This window comes from Nomia melanderi, chromosome 14 (genome assembly GCF_051020985.1).
Source record: "Nomia melanderi isolate GNS246 chromosome 14, iyNomMela1, whole genome shotgun sequence".
Taxonomy (NCBI): Eukaryota; Metazoa; Arthropoda; class Insecta; order Hymenoptera; family Halictidae; genus Nomia; species Nomia melanderi.
In genome coordinates this window covers 2,373,076-2,395,127 of record NC_135012.1, presented here as the reverse complement: position 1 = coordinate 2,395,127, position 22,052 = coordinate 2,373,076, and the positions used below count along the sequence as shown (strand labels likewise).

General features: G+C 46.8%; 1 protein-coding gene and 1 long non-coding RNA gene across 2 annotated transcripts in view; one reads left to right on the top strand and one right to left on the bottom strand.

Annotated features, from left to right (window-relative positions):
• The window catches only part of LOC143175304 (uncharacterized), a 70,478-nt gene extending 61,313 nt beyond the window's left edge, over positions 1 to 9,165 (bottom strand). The window contains exons 1-2 of the long non-coding RNA XR_013000097.1: positions 9,014 to 9,165; positions 6,006 to 6,146 (exon numbers count right to left, since the gene is read on the bottom strand). This is a non-coding gene — a long non-coding RNA (uncharacterized LOC143175304). The remainder of the gene's footprint in view (positions 1 to 6,005; positions 6,147 to 9,013) is intronic.
• Position 9,166: 1 nt separating this feature from the next.
• The window catches only part of LOC116426991 (uncharacterized), a 36,981-nt gene continuing 24,095 nt past the window's right edge, over positions 9,167 to 22,052 (top strand). The window contains exons 1-3 of the mRNA XM_031976788.2: positions 9,167 to 10,215; positions 10,763 to 10,993; positions 16,533 to 16,646. Coding sequence (XP_031832648.1) covers positions 9,960 to 10,215; positions 10,763 to 10,993; positions 16,533 to 16,646 — 601 coding nt within the window. The 5' untranslated portion in view covers positions 9,167 to 9,959. The remainder of the gene's footprint in view (positions 10,216 to 10,762; positions 10,994 to 16,532; positions 16,647 to 22,052) is intronic.

Here is a 22,052-nt window from a genome sequence, read left to right as displayed (position 1 = left end):
ACCGAGAGGGTAAATCCGCGTAATTACCCTCGATTTCGGAGCCGTTGCGAAATTCGGTGGTTCCGGCCGGGTTCCGCGTTCACCGAGAGGGAAAAAGATATCCCGAAGATAGGATCTGAAAGCTGCTGAAAGCGCGCGATCGTATCGGCCGGTAATGCGATCCCCCAGCGACATAATGGCGCAAAACCTGGCCCCCATTGTTGGCCCCAGGGATCAGCGGCGCATTCCTTGGGCAGGATGTGCTCTCGATTTTCTCGGATATCGTATAATGTGGCTTATGCCGCCGTGCAGGGGCTGGGGGGAGGGCGGGCAGGACGCGGAGATCCGGCGATTTAGTGCGCCGCCCGTGGAAAGGGAAAATGTCTGCTGGATTCGAGTAGGTGTGTCCCTTCGAGGATTCGTTATTGTTGTTTTTTTTCCGTGGGGTACATTAAACCGGACGTCGCTTTATTCCTTTATTCATATGCTTTTGATAATTCTACTTTTCGCCGTTTACACTCGAGAAAGTGCTCGACTCTGTAAAGTTTCATATTTATTATCAAGTTTTGCAAGGGGTATTGAATATTGGAACAAACTAGCTTTCTTTTGTGATCTATTTGTGATACTTCGAGAAGTTAGTTCTCGGGAATATTGTCTGTGTGTCGTTAGAAAATGTGGAATGTTTGTATTAAAGAACTTTCGATTGTAAAGGGTTGGAGAATGGTTGGAAGTACTGATGGACAATGGAAATGTTAATTCTGTATGAATTACGATTTTTACAGTAACTAGTTGGGTACTGCTTTAAGTTAGTTTTGATATAAATTTAGTTGACTTTCTGGTTTTGCGAAGAATTTTGGCAGTGATTGTTTGTAGAGAATACTTTATTTTTACTGTTACAGTCGTTCACTTTATTGTGTAATTAAGTCGTACTGCGATCTGTTTCTCGACTATGATCGGCACAACTACTTTGTCACTGATGATTTATTGAAAACAAAGAAAAATTTTAAGCATATTCTATTCCACGACTGCTTTAAAGTGTGATAATTGGTAAGAGGTAACAATTTCGAAGAATCCCTTCTCAAAGGAATTCTTTGAGAAGTATCTCGCAGTATTTGCAAGCTACAAAGCCATCTAGCTGAAAGTGCAAACTGAAAATGGAAGCGGCGACGTAGGAGAAATAAATTTCAGTCCCTTCGCCGTTTTAAATGATCCTCTGCGGTATGGAACTGGAAGCATTTACCGCCTAGCCAGCCAATTTATTTTAAATTATGCAAAATTATGCGTGAGAAGTCTGCGTGCATTCGAAGTGCATTCAGGATGTCAGTAGTGGAGACACCGGTGGTTGCATCGTCAACTGCATCTTAAGAATGCCTTACTGACCAACAACGCGTCGTTTACGCTTGCTTTAAGTCTCTACGATATCGACAGTCGAAATTTTACAGAACAATCACTGCCGACGATGGACAAAATTAAACTAGACATTAAATTTGAATTTCTACACGCAGGTCAGGGGTTACGACCCCTTTAAATTTCCGGTATCACTTACAACGTTATCAACAGAATACAAACAAATGCAAATAAAACACATATTTTTGGGAAATGTTTAACAAACTGTCTAATATTCCTCGGAAAAAGAAATTACTTTGAACAAATGAAAATAATGTAACGCAAAATATTTATGATATTATTTCTAAGTTCACTACTCTAGTTCGTAGAGGGCACAACGAATCGCTCAGTTTTTCTACACGATCGGTAGGTCAAACCGTCGGTCAAGAAGTCCTGCCAGTGGTCTAGTTTAACGTGACCCTCGTCGGTGTTGCAGTCTGCGCAGTTTCTACAGCTGATGTCCAAGAATTTGGTTGATAAAGTAAATTCTGTATATATTTTAACTGTAGTCGATAGAAATTCGAATCATCGATAAAATAAGCATCTCTAATATCTAACAGAAAGTGATTCGACTTATCGATACATTATCGAAATTCACGAATAAAGTTTGAAACTTAAAATGCATTTGAAATTGCAGATATTGAAATGATATTGACATTCTATTTCCCTTCGTATCGAGGTATTCTACGTGGATCTTAAGAATAAACACTAACAAAAAGTAATTCAACGCAATGGAAAAATAGCTCCGCCATAGTTATGTTGTATTCGTCTGTAAAAGTTTTTTATTCGTGTAGAGGAGATAAATTTATATGCCCGCGAGATCCAGGTAATATTGATCAACGTTGTCACTCGTATAATTTACTGCCAACTCAGGCCAGGTCCCTCTTAATACTCGACCCGTATGTTCTTAATTTACGCTTCGCAATCCCGCCGGAACGAGCGGCAAAGCTCGTGCTTTAAAGCTCGTTCTCCCAAATAGGATGAACAGCGAGAGAGCAAGGGCATGTCTCACATCTGTATTGTTATCCTTTTGATGTCCTTCTCAAAGCCGGACCACGACGGGCTTACATTCCCGTCCCGGTAAGCGCAGGGAGGCAGAAGCGATAAATTTCGACGGTCCGGTTGCACCATTTAACTTCCGACATTACCATGCTGTTTCACTTTGACCAAGCACGTCCGAATTTCAACCAAAAACTACGTCTTAAGCGGCCAACTCGAATTGCAACAGGAACGAATGCGATTTACTTTTATAAAATCTCCTGTATCCATTGATTTCCCGAAACTTCTACTATCTCAGGACTGTATTAATTATTATACAATATAACATTCACGAGGAAACTAAAAATCATGTTGCGAATCCTTAAAAGTACATAAACAGCTAAAGTGTAAGAAGTATGAAGAGCGATCAGCTGGCAATTCCAGGATTAAATTGTAATTAGCAGAAATTAGTCTGATTTCGGTCAATCTTTCATTGCCATTAATTTTCTTGCATCTGTCGAGGACCGATGATTGACGGGGACATTTCGTAAGAATCCGTCAGATATATTTTCGCGGCGAATATCGGGCGAAGGGATGGAATGCCGAATGTAATGTACCAAAGAGCGAGAATCAAAAGCCATCCCTGTATCCTCGGAATCTAGAATACAGTGGACACTATAGAGAGGGGCAGTCGCGCAGGGGGTTTATTAAGCTTATTAACGGACTATACAAGGGTGGACGTATCTACGCCGGTGGTCGTGGAAAGTATGGCCAGCCAGAAGGGGCGCGAGGGTGGAAGATAATGGTACACGCAGCGTCGTGCTGCTCTCCGTTCGTTTAATATAGTAGATTTCGAGATTTCAGCCAGTCCTTCCTATAATTATCACTTCCCTTTGCGTTATTTCCTTCCTGTCTACCTGCGCGTCCACCCCGTCCACAGATTCCAGGATTTCTGTCGATATATAACTCTAATTAAATTGAATCATCAGTCGTCCCTTCCTTCTGTTCAATATTTTCAAGGGAACTATTCAGAATTAAATGTTACAGTAACCAAATTAATTACATATAATAATTCATTTCTGTATTCTCGCGAGTCCCGTCGACGTTACGCGGACAGTGAATCTACGCCGAAGGGTTGTCGCCGAAGGAATTCACCTGTCGAGAGATGATTTTTTTTGGCGAAAGAATTAATTGGATAACGAGCAAAACGGTAGCACCGTTATTTGTCGATCAATCCTCCCAATTCCTTTCACAGGTTTTGCGTTTCTTAACCGTACGCAACCTCCCATCCCTTCATCGCGTGGCAACCCCGGCCGAGTATTATTAGCTGCACGCTTTGGAATTGGATTAACGGAAGCGGAATTGCATCGACGGAAACGGAAACAGCATGGATTGTTCCGCATGGTCACGAAAGACCGTTTGCGCTCGTCTAATGGAAATACTTGCCAGTGACATGACACAATTACTATTCGGGATTATTCTAAACTTTACCATCGCAGCGGCGACCTATTATTCATTTGTAAATTGCATACGTTAAATTCCCGAGAAAACTTTTGCGGATTTATCTTTCTAAAAGGCGAATTAACCAGGGGTTGAAATTAGTGAAACAAAGTTTACTGTTGTTAAATAGAACCGAAGAACTTGAAATATAGAACTGTTAAGTTAAATGTTATTTAAAGGGTGCAGAAATAAACTGCACATTTTTTAATAAGTTTTCATCTTTTTGAAAATTACGTATAATGTGTGTAGTTTAATATATGTTCAAGTACGAGGAGAATAGAATTTCTGTGTTAACAAAGCAGATAAAAGGTGGCAGCTCTCGTGGATGTAAGAACGAAGGGAGAAAGGGTTGGAGGACGTAAGGGCCGCGGATTTAGGCTTCACCGGGCACACAGGAGCCGAGGTCGTCTAATCGTGTCCCTAGTCCTGATTTAGGACGGGATTTTAATTACGAAGGGTCAGTAAGTGCGGCTGTCCACTTGCCGTAAGTATTCCTCCCTTATTTATAGTTCATTAGCTCGGCTTTCGCGCAAAAGGCAGATTAACTTACGCCTAGTTACACAGTCATTCTCCGACGTGAAACAGAATTTCCTGGAAATTTATGAATTCCCGGAAATATCCCGCTAATGATATCCTCGGTATAACTGAAAAAAACACGCTGTTAGGGTCATTTTAATCACAGTTAACGAATGGCGGTCGAATTTAATTATTTAAAAGCATAAAAGTCCGTTGCTGCATTTTCCATTAAATAACCGCGCGTTCCTCCTCTCGTCAAATACATTATTTCGAAATTTCAAGCGACGTGCCGACAAAACCAACGTTTAATCTCCACCCCCGTTGCAGAGAATAAACGGTCGGATGACAGTTGTTCGTATTTCAGTTAAGAATAATCTGAAGTCAGGGTTGCTGAGACACGAGGGATGATTAATGAGATGGCGTTAAAGATTCATCGATTATCAATGGCCGAGCAGTCGAAGACACGGGGTGCGGTTCGTGCGGCCGACAACACGTTTTCTGAGAAACACGTTGCCGATAAGCGTGTCTTACGAAGCCCTTCCGGTGGCGCTGGAAGTGGCTCGTTTCCAGGCGATATCGTCGTCCCGATAAAAAGCGTCGAAAAAAAATGTTTCTGTTTTTCCCTTCCACCGTTAATCTGTTATCTCGCTCACTCCGCGGCGACCGCTGAGTCAATCTCTTTGTCCGCTGGGAATTCACCAACCCCCGGTTTCAAGGGAAAATAGCATGCGGACACACATTCGTTGCAAACGACCACCGACCCCGCAACCATGCTGCTTATAAAAAAATGAAACGGGGATTAACAAGTCGTTCGCGTTTGTTTAAAGAAACCTTCGGCAACAGAAAATCAATACTTCTGTCAATCCACCGCTCCAGCATCCATTTTGAAAAATCGTTCGATGTTTCGCTATGAATCGTTCGAATAATTTATCGATAAACTCTGACAAACACTGACAATATGATTCCCTATTTTATCTAGATTTTCCAATAATTAACGCCTTGCTATACCATATCGTGTCAGAATCGTGAAAAAGATCTCAAACAGGAGTTGAAAGAATGGATGTTACCCGATTCTTTCGTAAATTATCAATGACAAAATAATCCCAGCAAGGTTTACGAGAGGAACAATAGAACAAGGGGTGAAAGCTGTACTGAATAATTATTTTTCTAGAAGAGGGTGGGTGGGGTCGAACAGGAAGACGAAATAAGACGACCGTAGAGGTAAAAGGCGGTCAGTATTCCGGCTCGATTTCCGTAAACACACGTGACGATCGCGATAGATCTCCCAGGCGTCTTTCGCGTAAGTAATTGCGGTTTCACGACACGCCACGCGGCCCCGATTTTTGCGGTAGATCGGCGTGAATCGGCAAAACCGATCTGCCGGTTAAACCGGCGGCGCAGCGGCGCACAGATAAGAAAACGCCGGACGAAATCGGCCACGGGTCGGGGCGCAGCTCACTTCCGAGGGGTTAATTACATTCTTGCGAGTCCGCACGAACGAGTGAAACCGCATCTGCTTCCTCGATTGCACTTTAGCAGACCGCAGTGCAATAAACGGTAGCGTTGCGGCGAAACACACCGCCGGGGAGACCTTTAGAAGCGCCTCACAATACTTTTCCGAGTAACGTTCTGGGAAAAAGTCCTACCTTACGCGGGACACCAGCACTGATTCGAGGAAGTCGTCGCTTCCAGTGTTCCGAGGTCCCGGTAGAATTGGCAGGACGATCTTCCGTGGTCTTTTGTCATCTTTTCACGATGAAGTCGTTTGACTGCTGGCAGGGTGGTTTCTACAAGAATGGGAGAAGGGGTGAATGTTCTCTGGTTTCGGTAAATGGAGTAAGTGCGAGGTGATTGGATGTAGTGGTAGAAATGGATGTAGAGGTTTGTACACTTGGCTTGTTTGACTCTTTACACACGCAAAGAATAGTGTGAACTGCCTTTGAGACTTTGATAATAGAAGTGGCAATCAAAAGAGAGTTTAAGGAAATGTTATTGTAAAAAATAAATCTAAGGAACTGAGTTAAATTATATTGTATCTACAAATTCTGTAAGTGGTCCATATTGAAGACACGTAAAAACTCGAAATCAACCCCTTAAAAAGTAGATGCCAACGTGTTATCTTAACTTTAATAATTTACTCCAAAATCATCATTTGACAAGATGACTTATTTCCTGTCTTACTTGCTGGCACTATATTTTCCAAAATAAAAGCTGCGGAAGCGAATCGAAGATTTCTATTCGCCCCCTCTTTTAATGATCATCGTCAATCCTTCAAATCATTTTGAAGTTCTTTAGAGGAGATTGATCGTCAGGGAAAGATGCAAATAAAGTTGCACGGAGATTACATCTTGCAATGGCTATCCTGACCAGGTTGTATCGAGCTCCCTACCTCGTGGAGGCTCAGTTGGTGGGGGGTCGCAGAACAAAGTTCAAAAGAGAGGAAAAGAGGCCGCAAGGGAGAGAAGGAGGAGGTCGAAGGTGGCGGTGGCACGAAGGAACAAAATCGCGGGGGTGGGGCGAACGATGCACGATGCGGGAGAGCCCCACCCCCCCACCTGCTCCCCCAATCACAAGCTCCGCCTCCAGAAACCCGCGTGACGTCACACGGACACTTGTTACGCCTTGCTGGAACACTGGATTGCCTATGCTACTTGGATCTCTCCGTGGTGGAAAAGTCAACCCTTCCGCTCCCTTTGCCGACCATCAACCGAACCCTTCCAACCCTTAATTTCCTCAATCCACCCGAAGCAAACCCTTAATTCGCTTTCTTTCGATGATTCAATTCCTGAACTGCTTCAAACGACACTGATACACAAGTTCTGCATGCATCAGAAATTTTAAGATACTCCGAAGAATTAATTGAACCAACGAACAGTATAGCATAAGTAATCAAAAGGTAGTCGAATTGAACGACGAGCAGTAATGCTTGAATGAAATTAACGTGGCGAGTGTTCAATAATATTGAATTTCAAATTACTGGATTATACAGTTAGAGTCGGCGAGTTTGATCCTTGAATCGGTTCAGGAGTGTAGAAATTATTTACAGGAAAAATACGTAAAAAAATTGATATCGAGATTGAGAAAAAGCTGGCATGGAAGGAATTGAAGAATTATTTCGAAGTCGAGCCGATTATGGTATCGCGGGTACCGAAAGATTGGCCCGCCTTGGGAAATAACACGATAACGCTGGGGAATTTCGACGTTACTGCTTCCTCCTTATCGGTGCAACAACTAGCCGAAAGATTATGCGGTGAAACGTCTAATTGCCGTGAATTAATTCCCGCCGTTCGTTTCGCGCGGCTGTAAAGGCCGATCGTGCATGCATTCTGAGCGCAGATTAAAATCGACGGGAGAATGGATCTGGTTTTTATTCGTCGCGCAAGACAGCTCGTTTACATATATGCGAATGAATTCGCGGATAGGAAGCGGTTCGTTGTATTCTACGATGACACACAGGAATTTCCGCAGTCGGCGATTATTATAACGAGGCACATTATGTTCGCGTACCTTTCACGGCTGCACAGTTGGCCTTCGGAGGATTTTTTCCTCGGCGCGACGTGTTAAATTATCCTTAGAGCAACTATGCGCTTAATAACGCGTTTGCGATAGGGAAAAAACGCGACAAACAACTGTTTAATCGAAAATAGTTCCAATCATCCGCTGAACAACCTATGAATATTGATTCATAGTCTCTTACTAATTAAATCTAATCAAATAACCACATATCTCCACACATTCTGCGACAGTAAGCACATTCAACGTACCACAGAAACGAAACTTTCCCGCGCGAAATTCGAAAATTCAAACAACTATTGAAACTTCGGTAATCGATAATACATCGATCCCGAAAGTGCGGGAAAGCTGCGCAACTTTAGAAAGCGCAAAACTATCCTGTCTATACTAATCAACTTTATTTATCGCATGTTAATGTATAATCCTTACCTATTCATTACACTAATCTAACGATGTCCTTAATTACCTAGTGAACAATACTTAAACACGGAACAATCAATCGGCTACGCTTGTTAATCTATTAGTTCCAATGGTCCCCACCCGGGGACCGCATATTCAACGGCCCCAGTTCCCGCGTCTTAACCTCGCATTTTTAAGGTTATAGTCCGCCCCGAACACGTTCATTCCCACGTGTCAAAATGATATATACATTTAATCTAACACGTTCCGTGCCACGGAAATCTCAATTATATTCTGCTTACAAACTGTATTGATTTCTTAAATAAAATATTAACTTATATTCAATGTTTCGGCTACTTTTATACATTCTGTCACGTGTCCCTTAACACTAGAACTACCAGAGTAACTACTAACCAACGCCTTAATAATTATTAAAAGCAATATATAATTCTCTAAGAAATTACTACAGAAATTCCCTCAGCAATACTCAAACTGAATTATAAATCAACAGAAATCTCATTAGTACTACTGTGTAGTTCCCATAGAAAAATTTGAAAAAGTCAGTTTGACTCTTCCGTGGTTCTAGCGTTAATCTTTTCTAGAAAATTCGCGTGTACCATATGTGGTGCATCTGGCACTGAACGTGTTGAATGTGTTCCGAGAACCGTAGAATCGCGAACGCATCCATGGGAACACCGGGCGGTTTATAGGTTAATGAGACAACGTGGAGAAAGAAACATACCGAAACGGCGAAGGACATCGGCCACGAAACGAGTCCAGGACCTGGAGGGCGGGCGGTCCGCCGCCAGTGGGGATGTGGGAGCGTCGGGACGCGGCGGGAGTAAACGCCGGCGACGGTGGGGAGCTTCGGGATTGCGAGGCTTAGCCTGTCCCGGGCCGCTTACGCGGAACACGCGGCCCGAAGCCGCGCCGCCGGCATTACGTCGCGCACCGTCGACCGCGGCTGACGTTCGCGTCGGACGTTCTTCGATCGACTTCCGCTCGACTTGACACCGCGCCGACACGCTGGATACACGGGCCGATCGTTGTCCCCACGCGGGAACGGGTTATCCGATACGCACGACGGTCCTCGGTCCGTCATCTGCAAAGCCAGTGAAGAGAAGACAGAAAGCCAGTGTTACCTTTCAAAGCTGAAACGAAGAACGGCAGACGTACAACCGAAAACGGGGAAAGAGGCCAACAACCTGTAGGATCGTTTCCGCCGCGCGGACACTCGACGAGCGTGTGTTACCGATCACAGTGACGACTTCGACAGTTCCGGAACCGTTGGGGGTCACGTGTCCGACCAGTGACACCTTGCGGTCCGAGAGCGAGTTAGAGGAGATCAGGTTAGGAACTGCGAGCGAGTCTCTCGTTCTACTCTCGATTTGAACCGTGTTCCTGTAGACAGTGAAATGTAGAGATATCGGTTTGAACGTTATGAAGCTGAAAGGAGCAGGGACGACGTGATTGTTGAATAGTTTACAACGAGACTATGAGATGAAGTTATCGGTAAGTAACGAGATCGACCGTCGGATCGAGGGGCACCGGTAGCTCCGCGGAACCGGAAACTGCTCGTGAAACGGGACGGGAGTTAAAGGACTCCTTTTGAGGAGGGTAGTGAAGCCACGACGTCCTGCCTGGGGGGTGCGTGTTTGGGCGACGAGGGGCGGCTACTGGCCGATGGGATGCATCTACCGGTGGGTTCCGTGGGCTGCGGGGAGAATTACGCCACCGTTGGATCCCACGAAGGCGCCGGCCCCTGTGGCCCCCCACTGGCGCCGCTCCAGGGGGTGAACACCAGGTATCAGCAGGCCGAGGACGCCGACGCTGGGGGCGGCGGTGGCGAGATGAGCGAGGGTGCCGCCGTCGGCGAGCTCTGGTGGACCGAGAGGCTCGTCGGCGAGGCACAGGCTGAACATCCTGGGGAACTGGTTCGAACAGGTTAGTAGTCTTTTGGTTCTCCAGTTGCTGTATGTTTCTTCTTTGTAATATTCGTTATTGTTCTTGTTTATAATCATGCTTCTTCATTGATGAAGGTTATTAAACTGGGGATTGTGAAAATAACATGGATTACTCTTTTGTAGATCATTGTTTTGGAGTAGCATTGTGGAATTGATAGGTTGGTAGATGGAGGTACTCTGCGGTAAAGTTCGTTGGGGATTTGTATTTTGTTCCTGTTTTGGGGAATCGAGATGATTGTATTGTAATTAGTAGTTTATAGGGTATTATGTTTGATATAGAACTGTGTTGTTAATTGGGGTATAAAGACACGAGAAAGTTAAGATTCTTGGGAACTTCTTTTATTAATTATGAAAGAAAGGATTGTCTAGGTTTGAGGTTTATATGTCCAAATGCTTCTTGCTTAAGTTTGTAAGATTACTGAATGTTTAATAAGAATTCTTGATTGAACTTCTGAGACTTGACTCTTCTGAAGCAATGTGGTTTCGTTCGATGGCTAAAGTAGAAATTGTTTCTTCTCCGTTTCCAGGATCACCGTATTTTCTCTGCAGCCAACTGCCGACTCACTGGCGGTCCAACAAGACCCTCCCGGTGGCATTCAAAGTTGTCGCCCTAGGCGAGGTCGGCGATGGAACCCTAGTGACAGTGCGAGCGGGTAATGACGAGAACTGTTGCGCGGAGCTGAGGAATTCCACCGCCTTGATGAAGAACCAAGTCGCAAAGTTCAACGACCTCAGGTTCGTCGGGAGGAGCGGCAGGGGTGAGTTTCTTAAACAATTTTTAATACTACCGCCTAGGACACTCCATCTTGCGTCATTGAACCGTGTAAATTAACAAACGTGAAATTTGTAACATTTTAACTTCTCTTTTTCTGCAATCGTATTGTATAAGTTTCGAATGTAACTTGTAAGGGATGATTTACTGTATGAAATAGTATCTTCGGTATAGAAAAATATTATCCATGCAGATGATTTGCACGGAAAAAGATATTGGTATCGAACGTGATGTTCGTATTTCTCTCTGTGTTTTCCCAAAAATCAGTGGCTTAACGAGTTCGCTCAAGTTCCGAGATGAGCAATTAGCAAGCTCCAATTAGGGTAGCTGCAGTTGCCGTTCTTCAAAGCTAGTTTGCTTTGTAAGTCGCTCAAAAAGCAGTCAGTAAATTGCGCGGCAGGGGCATGTGCCGTGATTTCGAACCCTCTAAAAGCACGGTTATTGTAATCATCATCGTCATCAACTGGCCTGAACACCCCTCGAACCGCCTCGCTTTTCAACCCTCCGCGTCCGCGAGTTCTCTCGCTCCCGCCGCCCCCAGAGTCATTACTCGATGTCCGCCGGTAGCCCCGACCTAGCATCCGAAACAACTGGCCGTTAATCAGAAATCATCGTCCGTCGGCTAGGGAGAGAAAGCGAGACAGAGAGGCTAAGTTCCCAAAATCATGGGGATCCGGTCGATGCTCGTGACTCGTTTAATTTCTCGCCGATAAAACGGCCCTATTCACGACAATTCCCATTGCGTCTTATTCTCGATAAATCGAAACCGTCAAGCATCCTAGAAAATTCTTTACACCATAACAAATAATCCGGATTCCATTGCCGCGCGTAAACAGGAACGCGAAATGTATGATCAGTAATTAATTCCATAGAAGTTTTATTAAAATCGCCGTGAAAACGGGGCTCTTTGAAGAGTAAATCAGATCCCGTTACCGTAAAATCGAATCATCGACCACAATGGGAATGAAAAACGAGTCCAGAAGCACCCAGCGTTTAATAAATGATGCCCCGGCGGCGCGGCACAGGCGTGCGCGCTCATGGCGGTTTTTTAAATAATCCGTTTTCGGCGCGGGGATTAAGTCCGTCCCGGATTTCAGGGTTTTCGATCGTCGAACGATCATCCGCCGGCCTGGTTGCCCTGTTCTGCTCTTACAAATGGATTTCCCGACTCCTCTCCCCCGGTTCTATGCACCGGAGGATGCATTTATGAATTAACGAGGCGGGCTGATCGCGCGCGAGCCATGCTCGGATAGCATCATCTATGTTTCATTTGATTTCATCATGAAGTGCAGGGTCAGCGAGTTACCATCCTCCTGACACCGGACACGCTAACCCCGGGGAATCAATTAGCGAAAGAGACACGTCCCACGCCGAAATCCTTCGATCCCTTTGTCCAGTTTTTCGGCATTTTTTTGGCTCTATCTCTCCTCGATAATCCGTAATACTCAATTTCGACGATTGACCAAACCGACCCCCTCTCCTCCCGCTCACCTGCCCGCACCACCGGCGATCCACGGTCCGTACCGGCCGCGACCGACTGTGCTACCCTCCTATCATCGAGGTTTTGTTTCCGCGACTTATTAATTTGATTGAATCCTGCCACGGAACGTCGATCCCCGATATCCACCATCCCAAGGAATTCAAGTGGATAATTCTTCGATATCAAGTGGGCGCTGTCCTGGATTCGAAGACACTTTTATCAGAGGAAACATTCTAAATAATATTCGCCGCGGAAGAATACCGACAGTCGAATGTAAAAATTAGATCACTTATCAAACGTCTTACCGCGAACGACCGCGACATCTGTCAACAAGGAAATACATCAACAACCAAAACCTAAGGGCAATAACCCAACAGTCGATGTCTGAAAAACTAAAGGCAACACCGTTCGACGACAATGATAACCGCGAGCAAACGATCTACCATTCGAAAATAAAAAAAACATTCCAAACAGTGTGTCGAACCGGGTCATCGGAGGGCAACGACGAAACGATCCCCAAGAATGTCGATGAATTGAAGTCTCGGCGGTCGAGGCGGCTGAATCCTCGCAATTATCACCTTCCCTGGAAGGTGCATCAGGGTTCCGGGGTGGCGGCAGGCCGGTCGAAAAGAAAAGAAAAGAAAGTAAAGGTGGTAGCGCCGAATGAGAGACGAAGTAAGGGTGGGAGGGCACTTCTCTCTCTCTCTCTCTCTCTCTCTCTCTCTCTCTCTCTCTCTCTCTCTCTCTCTCTCTCTCTCTCTCTCTCTCTCTCTCTCTCTCTCTCTCTCTCTCTCTCTCTTTCTCTCTCTCTCTCTCTCTCTCTCTCTCTCTCTCTCTCTCTCTCTCCCTCTAGCCAGCGCGGGCGTTCCATCACGGTTGGTTCCGAGGCAGCAGCCCCGTGCCTATAATTAGTAATATACCGCAGTCTATATCGACACGGCTGAAATTACCACCGATAGTAATTATTTGACAATTGCAGAGACATCCTGTTGCGAGACTCGGGACCTTCACCTCCCCCTACCTATCCCGATCCCCCTCGTTTTCCATCCCAGCTTCTGGCTCCCACTTGGAGCGTAGCCCCTGTGCGTCCCTACGATGATGCTAGGACGATCCACGACTCCCTCCTCCTCCGCCTCTTCCTCCTCCTCCTCGCCTCCGCAGCCGCCTCCGACGCTCGGTGCCACGAGTATTAACGGACGGTTTCGAGTGGTTTCGTACGGCTGTGTGGGCGGTTTCGGGTATGGCGCTCAATCTCATCCTCCGCCGGCTCGAAACGCACCGACACACAACCGAAACGAGCGCGCCGGAGTCGGCTCGGCCGCTGCCGGACAACCGGTGATGCTGCACGTTATATAGGTGCCACATACGCGTGGCCCGGTTTTGTCTGTCGGTCGGTCTGCCTGTACGTACGTACGTCCGTTCGTCGGTCGGTCGGTCGGTCGGTTCGTTCGTCCGTCCGTCCGTCCGTCGTTCGCGAATGCACAGCCTGGGTGTCCTGTCTCTGCAGATGACCGTTCCCATCATCGAGTATTAACCGCAGGACCGGGGCATCGGACGGGGGAGGGAGGGGGAGGGAATCGGCCGTGCGGCATTATTAGCCCCAAATGCGATGGACTCGGACGGTGGAGGGAACGAGGGGCTACGGGTGTCGCGCGCGAACCCCTTCCTACCTTCCCTCGCGATGCGACTTGAACGGGATTTCGGCTCTTCTTTCTATTTCACTCATCTTCGATCGTTTCTCCCTTTCGAGGCTTTACCTGGCTCTTGACAGTGTCCCTGAACTTTTATGCGGAACTATTCAGACTGTCGCTGGTTTTGTGATCCATGAAGTAAATGAAATAGGCCGTGACAGGAAGGAAACATACGTAATATTTAGGGGATCTCCAGCAACGGTCACTTATACTAAATCACAGAGTTCAGGGGCAGCTAGTTTAGAGGGTGGGTGAATTCTTCAGCTGAAGTCTGTCTAGAGCTACAAAATTGACGGAAATCGGAGAGATCAAATTGCCGGGGAAAAGAAGGGCTTTCCGATGACAATAATCCGACCGATCCTTCAATCCATCAGATCCGAGCCCGGAACAGGACTCGATAAACCGATCAACGCGATCTTCATCGCTGCCGGACACAAAATCTCCAGGTACCGCCAGGCAGTGTCACTCGGAAACGGCTCGGTTCCAATCGCGTCCCATCAGTTGCAAACGTTTCCCGCGTCAGTCGACCAACCTTCCCGCCCCCTCCCGCCCGGCAGTCCGCGATCCCTCGAAAAAGACAGACGCGGCCTCTCTCCGTGATCGATGCCGCTAATCGATTTTAAAACGAAAGCCAGAAAGAGCGACCGCGACACCCGCGATTTTCGGGGGTTGTGTTCTGAAACGAGCCACTTTGCGCTCCGACCGGAACGATGACGATAACAAGGATACAATGACGGGCGCGAGAGCGACAGCACCGCGGGCTCAGGGGGTGCAACGGCGGTCCGGTCCGACGTGGAAGGGGGTAGGGACGGAAGAGAGTTGCGAGCGGTTGCACGCGGGGGAGAGAGCACGCTATAACTAGGATATAACGCCGTGCCTCTCTGCAGTCAGTTGCAGCTCCCGGGGGTGGCGGGGTTGGGGGTGTTTGATGCCGGTTATCATGTTGACAGACACAGCGAGGTGGACCAGGGCGCGCCAAGGGGAGACAATTACAAATCGTTGACGTTTACGCCAACACAAACGACTATATGTCCGCGACACGTTAGATATCCTCTCTTTAACGCAAACCGACGCTTTCCTTCATATTTTCCCGATTGACCGTGCAACCCGACCTTTACAACCTCGTCCGCGACACCCTAGGGTATTCAGTGGCACACACTGATTCTCGTCCTTGAAGGATATTACAGACATTTCACATTTCACTATGAAGTAGTTCTAGTCATCATTAAACTGTAGCGAGATCTATGAATCTTTTAGGGAATAATTCTACTTCACTGATTCTTGACCTCTGCTCGACTCTAGATTCATATCTTCCAATTCTGTAGAGAGCATTTTGTTAGTCATTTCTCCTCAGTAAATCCTCTTTGCTATAGATTAATCAATTTTTATGTCCATTGATCCGGTTCCAAGAATCATTCAGAGTTTTAGCTACCAGTTGCCTTGCTCAGGTGTCGCCTGGCGTTCGAAAAACGATCAACACCTCCTTCCCGCGGAGCCAATCTATTTTTAAGTGGCCGAACCCTGCCGACACAAAGTAACATTCCTGAAGCATATAACACGGTTGACTCTTTGCCGAGCGGCCAGCCGGCCGGGACAAGGGTGGTGGCTGCTTCGTTGAACCCGGACAGGCGGCGAATTACCGAATGCATATTAGCGCGCGATGGGCCGTTTAAAAGAGCGTAGTCAATCTCGGCGACGGACGTTTATGGAGAGGGAATTAATATACCGGACCTTCAACCTCGAGACCTTCGCCGGTGATATATGTACACCGGTGCTCCACCCCCGAAGCGTTGCCTTCTGCCTCCCCTCTTCTGCGGAGGATGGTCACTCGCAGGAACTCGCGGTCTTCCGAGACATCTAATGGTTCCCGATGCAATCGCTGAAGATAATCGTGAACTATTCCGATCGGGGCTCGGCCTGACCGCAGCCGCCAATCTGTCGCTGGTTCCTTTAGCAACTGGTGTTAACAAATTAGCGACCTTTTTGCTCCTCCTTCAGCTGCCTCCAGGGAGATTGAGTAACTTTTATTGGGTCGTAAGAGTGTCTGCGTTCTGAACAGATCGTAATTGGCGAACGGAGCTTCTAGACTAGGTTAACTGCCTTTTCTTTTATGGGAAATTGAATGGGGTGCATTATTACGGCTCTCGTTGAGCGAGAGTTAAGTAATCTTATTCCAAAATTCATCCTCTTAGCTTACTATATTTATCTTTGACATGCTTCTGAGATTATAAAGAACTTGAAGAATTTGTAGATTCAAATCTGTAGATATATGAAGGAAATGGTTTGAAAGATTGATCCACCGTTTTTAACATTGATGATAGCATATAATAACTTTCGACGTCTATCTGCCGCAGGAAAGAGCTTCAGCATCACCATAACCGTGTCGACAACGCCTCCTCAAGTAGCAACCTATACCAGGGCCATCAAGGTAACCGTGGACGGACCAAGGGAGCCGCGTTCCAAAACGAGTGAGTAAGAGCAACACTTTCCGTTCCCCCTGCGTAACACCCACGGATCCGGCCGCGAGATCTATCCGCGGCCACCGGCTGCTACTAGCCCGTGGATTCCCTGAAAATGTACCGATAATTCAACGAAAGTCCCTATACGCGGTAATGGGGAGTCATTACCGAGCAGATGGTGCACGATGATGCAGTGGTCGACGTGCGTACCGCGCGTATGCGTGTTTCGGGTTAGCTATTCACCCGGCCCGCGCTACATAGACAATGCTTTTACCAGCACACTCGCGAAAAGTAATCCACTTACCGTAATATACTATGAAAACCTCCAAAAATATCCGTTAATTATTGCTGCTTGCGTATGCTTAATAACCCAACGTCCAGTATTTGCGATCGCTTGATATACAAATAGCCTGGACCATTTCTTTGTCACCCTATATACTACGATTCTTCATCGATTCAAAACAAAGAACTTTCCTCCTTTTACTAATTAAAATCTAAGAAATCCGCGCAATACCCTTAAAATGTCGATTAAAATAGACGAATAACACGGATTTCCCAAGGAGTTCAATCAGTCCGAACTGCCGTATGCACCGCGAAAGGTTAAACTTTCCATTTTCACTGGTCGCAAGTTAACCGGGACGCATCGACAAAGGGTCGAAGTGTAAATCAGTAACAGGTGACAACCGTTTCCACCGTGGCCATGAATATTCATCGGAAAAGGGTGGTTCTGAAACCGTGAAAATAACTCGACGCGCGGGTACCAATCGCGAAAATAATTCCGTCGGAGCCGCGCGAGATCCGGTGACATTTAAACTCGCGCGTTTTTCGATTATCCGCGGTCGGTTACACATAATGGATCAACGAAATGTAAATTTATTCCGACGAACGTTCATCGTTTCTGTGTCGCTGCCGCGTTAAAGGGCACGCGATCCCGGAATCCGGCGCGGTCGCGTCGCGCTTAAGCTCTGTCCCGCCTCTTTTTCGGCTCGGATCCACCGCGGGGAAAAATGCCCGTTATTTCGATATCAGATTAATAGCCGCTGCGGAGTCGACCGCGAATACGGCAGCTTTTTGCGGACGTTTCGCATTTGTTGTATAAAGTATTGATAGGCGTAGGGCGATCCGTACCCGCCGGCCTCGCAGATTTTTTTTCCCCCAAAATGCTCCACCGTGATTGATTCTACTAACGTTTTTTTTTTTTCATCGCTCGTCTCGCTCCGTCCACCCCCTCCGCTATCTCTCTTTTTCCCTCCAGCTGGCCGGCGAACAGAGAAATGTATAATATTCGTCAATTTTCCAGCGGTCGCCGAGGCCGCGTTTAACCATCGAATTAAAGTTTCACGGCGCTACGAGCTTAATTGTGAACTATTTACGCGTTAACACCGCCGGCTCAGGTTTTCCCGATCGGTCGCGTTCGCGCGGCCGAAGCGCTCCCGTTTCCCGAAATATCAAAACAAGAAAAACGATATTTTTCGACCGAATGGAAATATCGTGGACCGCGGCGGCGTAATAAAATTCCTTTTTTTCTGGTCGGTCGGAGAAACGATACTCTCGAAAACTTTTGTCGAATTATTAGGAAACTATTCGCGACGATCGTTGAGAGTTAAAAACATTGCTACACTAATCTACGAAATTTCATATCATTTATTAATTCTACAAAATATGCAACACAAAAATAACCCAGTTATTGCCATGAGAACAGGCACAGTCCCACTAAAACAAGCCCCACGACATTCCCTCACTCGTACAAAATACTGGAAACCGTAATCTGTAACCATCCGCGAGTGGTCATCTGGCGTTGAAACTCCCCATTTGCGACTCAAGACTTCTCACTCAAGTCAAAACCGAGGAAAGTGCAGCGACACTCCCATGGCCGCGATTACCCGTGGGGCTCCAGATGCAAGATAAACCCTTGAATCTCTCCGAGCTCGCTATTCATCGCTGCGAACGATTTCTGTTACGGGGAGATCCGTTCACGGTTAGTCCGAGAAGGACGAGGAAAGACGGTATAAAAAGGGAAAAGAACGGTGTCGGACGAGCGCTAATAATGGCCACACGGAAACGTTGGCAGCCGAGGCGCGAGACCGAGGATGGTCCCAGACTGGAAACGCCGCCGGTCGATTTAATTCCGACGGTCGAATGAAAGGGGCCGGCGGTGTGTCGCGTAGTGCACGGGCCCCGGGGCTCCTGTCGAATGGGACACGCATCACGACATATTGCATACACGGGGCTTTTCGGGTAGAAGTGGCGTGTCTCCTCGGCTTGGCACGCACCAGGGACAATTTATGTAACGACCGGCGAGAGCGTACGGCCCGCCGCCGCCGCCGCCGTCGGGCAAAACAACCGGCGCTTTCATTGTGCTCACGGGCGCACAGCTACGCAGACACCTGCCGGCTATCATTATTGCATGGATAATCGTGAGCTTTTTGTTATCGAAAATTACCACCACCCATCGGCGTCCCGTGGCCCCGCGATCGCCTAGCGCACCCTTCCCGCTCTCTACGAGACACGAGAACGGCTGTTTCGGGACCGGAGGCCCGGTAATCGTGCAATTTCTGTAATTCGACTACTGCCCCGTGTAAATACCGCGGCGGATAAAACGGCCTGGAGCGTGACCAGATTAACGGGCCGCGATTCGACCACCGGAAACCATTTTCGGGGACTTGCCGAAGGAGTTTCGGGTCTGAACCGAGAGCTTGTGTATTTCGAGTCGTTCGAGTGATTCGAGGATTTTGTTATGAGGACTGATTAGGAAGATTGTAGGGATTCAGAGTAATCGAGGATTTAGAGTTTGGTTAATGGAGACTTTCAGTGGTTGATGATTTCTGAGGTGTGTCGAGGAAGTTTACATTTTTCTCGTTGGAACTGATAGGATTGACTATAGGAATAATTGGATTAGTGGCGTTAGGCTGGAATTGACTGACTGGAACCGTTTGTAGAGTGAAAGAAGTTTGTCAGTGCTGAATGGAGACTTGCTTCATATAGATGAGGGAGAGTTTTGTGTCCTCGTTAATTGGGAGCTTTCTGTCGAAGACGATATGGTTTGAAAATCAGGATCAAACTCGTTACAGTTAGAAATTTTCGTTGTTAGTCGCTGATATTAGAATGCCTCGTGAAAGTCCTGTTAAGAGGAATCCATGTTCATTTTTCAAAGGAACTGAGGGAACGATGGAAGGCATCGCGAAACAAAGTGGCCCGACAACGTAACCGAAAATCATGGAAACGCCCGTCGGTCGCGTAATATCGACGGACAGCAGTTGTCAGTCAAACTCCGAAATTGAATTTGCTTGGCTGGTAATTGGCCCGCGTTTGGAATGCAGATTAGAGAGAATACGGGTAGGTCGCGAAATGATTTCTGGCTTTCATAGAAAACGCCCGAAATCCGTTGGCATCTGGATTTAAGGGGTCGCATGGGAGTCGAAATTGCGCTGCCAAAAAATCAGCTTAATTCCGTGTCCGGGGCAAACGATCGAATGCCGCTGACGATATTGCCGATGAAAAAGTTAAAATTGAACGAACCCCTGGAACCCTCGATGGAAAAACAACTGTTTGCCGGAACCATGAATTTTGTACGCCGATAGATCGACGTCGCAACACGAAACGACAGTGCAAACAATTTGCCAACAATCGCCGTTCGGTAGACAATCTATAGAGAAAGAATCACTCCGTAGAATGTAGATTGAAACGTTGAGCGTCGTGAGTTCTCCTGGTCGCAGAAGAATTGATAAAATTCCGTAGACATCTTTTCGGGCGCCAGAAGGCGCCGCGGAGTCTCGGTTCGATTAGCTTCTCAAAAATTCTGATTAAAGGACGCTCGGCGACACCTCTTGATGGACTCGCAAATGGCAGGCTTCGGCCCGTTCATTCGCGAATCGCTATGGAATTATTTCGAGTCACGCTCGAAGAAAGCATCGAACAGTAAAATAGAAGAGAAACCGTTCGTTTTTCGTACGAAAAAATTTATTCTTCGACTGCAGCAGCGTTTTCATCAATCCTACTAAGCACTCCGTTATTTTTCTACCGAAATGGCAGTTCGGTCTGTGCGTATAACGGAAAACAGCGGTGAGAATCGTCAAATTCCCATCTAACTTAAAAATTCAGCTTGAATTTACTGTAAAGAACAGTGAAATCCTCTGAGGTAGAATTATCGAGAGAAACTTCTAGCCGTGAAGTGGAGACATCTCACCTTTTTACAATTGTTCCGTAGCGAATAAGAAAAAAATTGTTCGAACCAACGAGCGAAATACTCGAAAATGCTGGCCAGACCCTGGCGTTAAGGAGGACGTAAGACGAGCGGAGGGAGGGGCCCGTTATTAGAGAGGAGGAAAAAGCCGCGCTATTTCCGTCCTCCGGGGCCGTCACACTTTGATTAGATAAGCCCACCATTCGTGCTGCGGAGATTGGAATTATTCCTCTCTCTCGTTCCCTCTCTCTCTCCGTTTCACCAACCATTCCACGACACCATAAGGGGCAATCGGCGAAGGTGTTATATCACGTTCGTTCTTGTTTATTGTAATCAACCGCCTTTCCGCCTCTCGATTCGGGTGGCAGGTATATTTCCCGATACCTTGGCCAATTAGTTTGTGACTAGTTTGGCTATTACGACGATCGTTTATATCTATTAATATAACAATGCTCGACGTCAATACTTATTCCTTCGCATAGTCACGGTATTATTTCTACTCGGAAGATGGAAATAAAGAAACAATCAAGTTAATCGTTGGGAAAAGTGTATTTCTAGAATCTCGGGCAAATCCTCTTAATTGCTCGTTAAGCAATAATGTATTTTACTCTTCAATCGATCGAAATGACTCGAAATCGAAGATACTGAAAGTCAGATTGCGAAACCCTAACGAGTCGTTAGAATATATCCTAAACTTGCCACAGATTCTAATCTTGAAAGCATTCTATGGGATCTAACGAACAAAGTTACTAGTAGGTTATACCCTAAACTCACCAACGATTTCTGTACTCGAAACGTTGTATCCTGAAGCGGCACAGGGAAACGGGCTCGGCCGATGGATCTAATAGGACCGCCAGGAGGAACGAAGCGTTCCCCGAGCGTTCCACGGTACGGAAGAGGAATTATCCGTCGCTGTACACTCCCATTCTGGTTTGCTTCTCTTGAATGGAAACACGGAGGTATCGAAAAAGAGTGTCGGACGCGGGCAGGCGGCCGGGGTACGTTTGGGGGGCATTACGAGCGTCCGGTACGTGAGAAGTCGTGGGATCCGGTCGCGGAGCTGAACAGAGAGCTCCCTTGTTTCTGCTGGCGGGCGATCGTGGTAGTCGGTAGCGAGGAATAATCTTGTAGGCATCGGTTGGCGTACCGGAGCTGACCATCTGGGCTCGCCGACAATTTCGTGCAGTTTGCGGTCGAACTTTATTTGTCGTTCGCCCTCGTGGCCGAAGTCT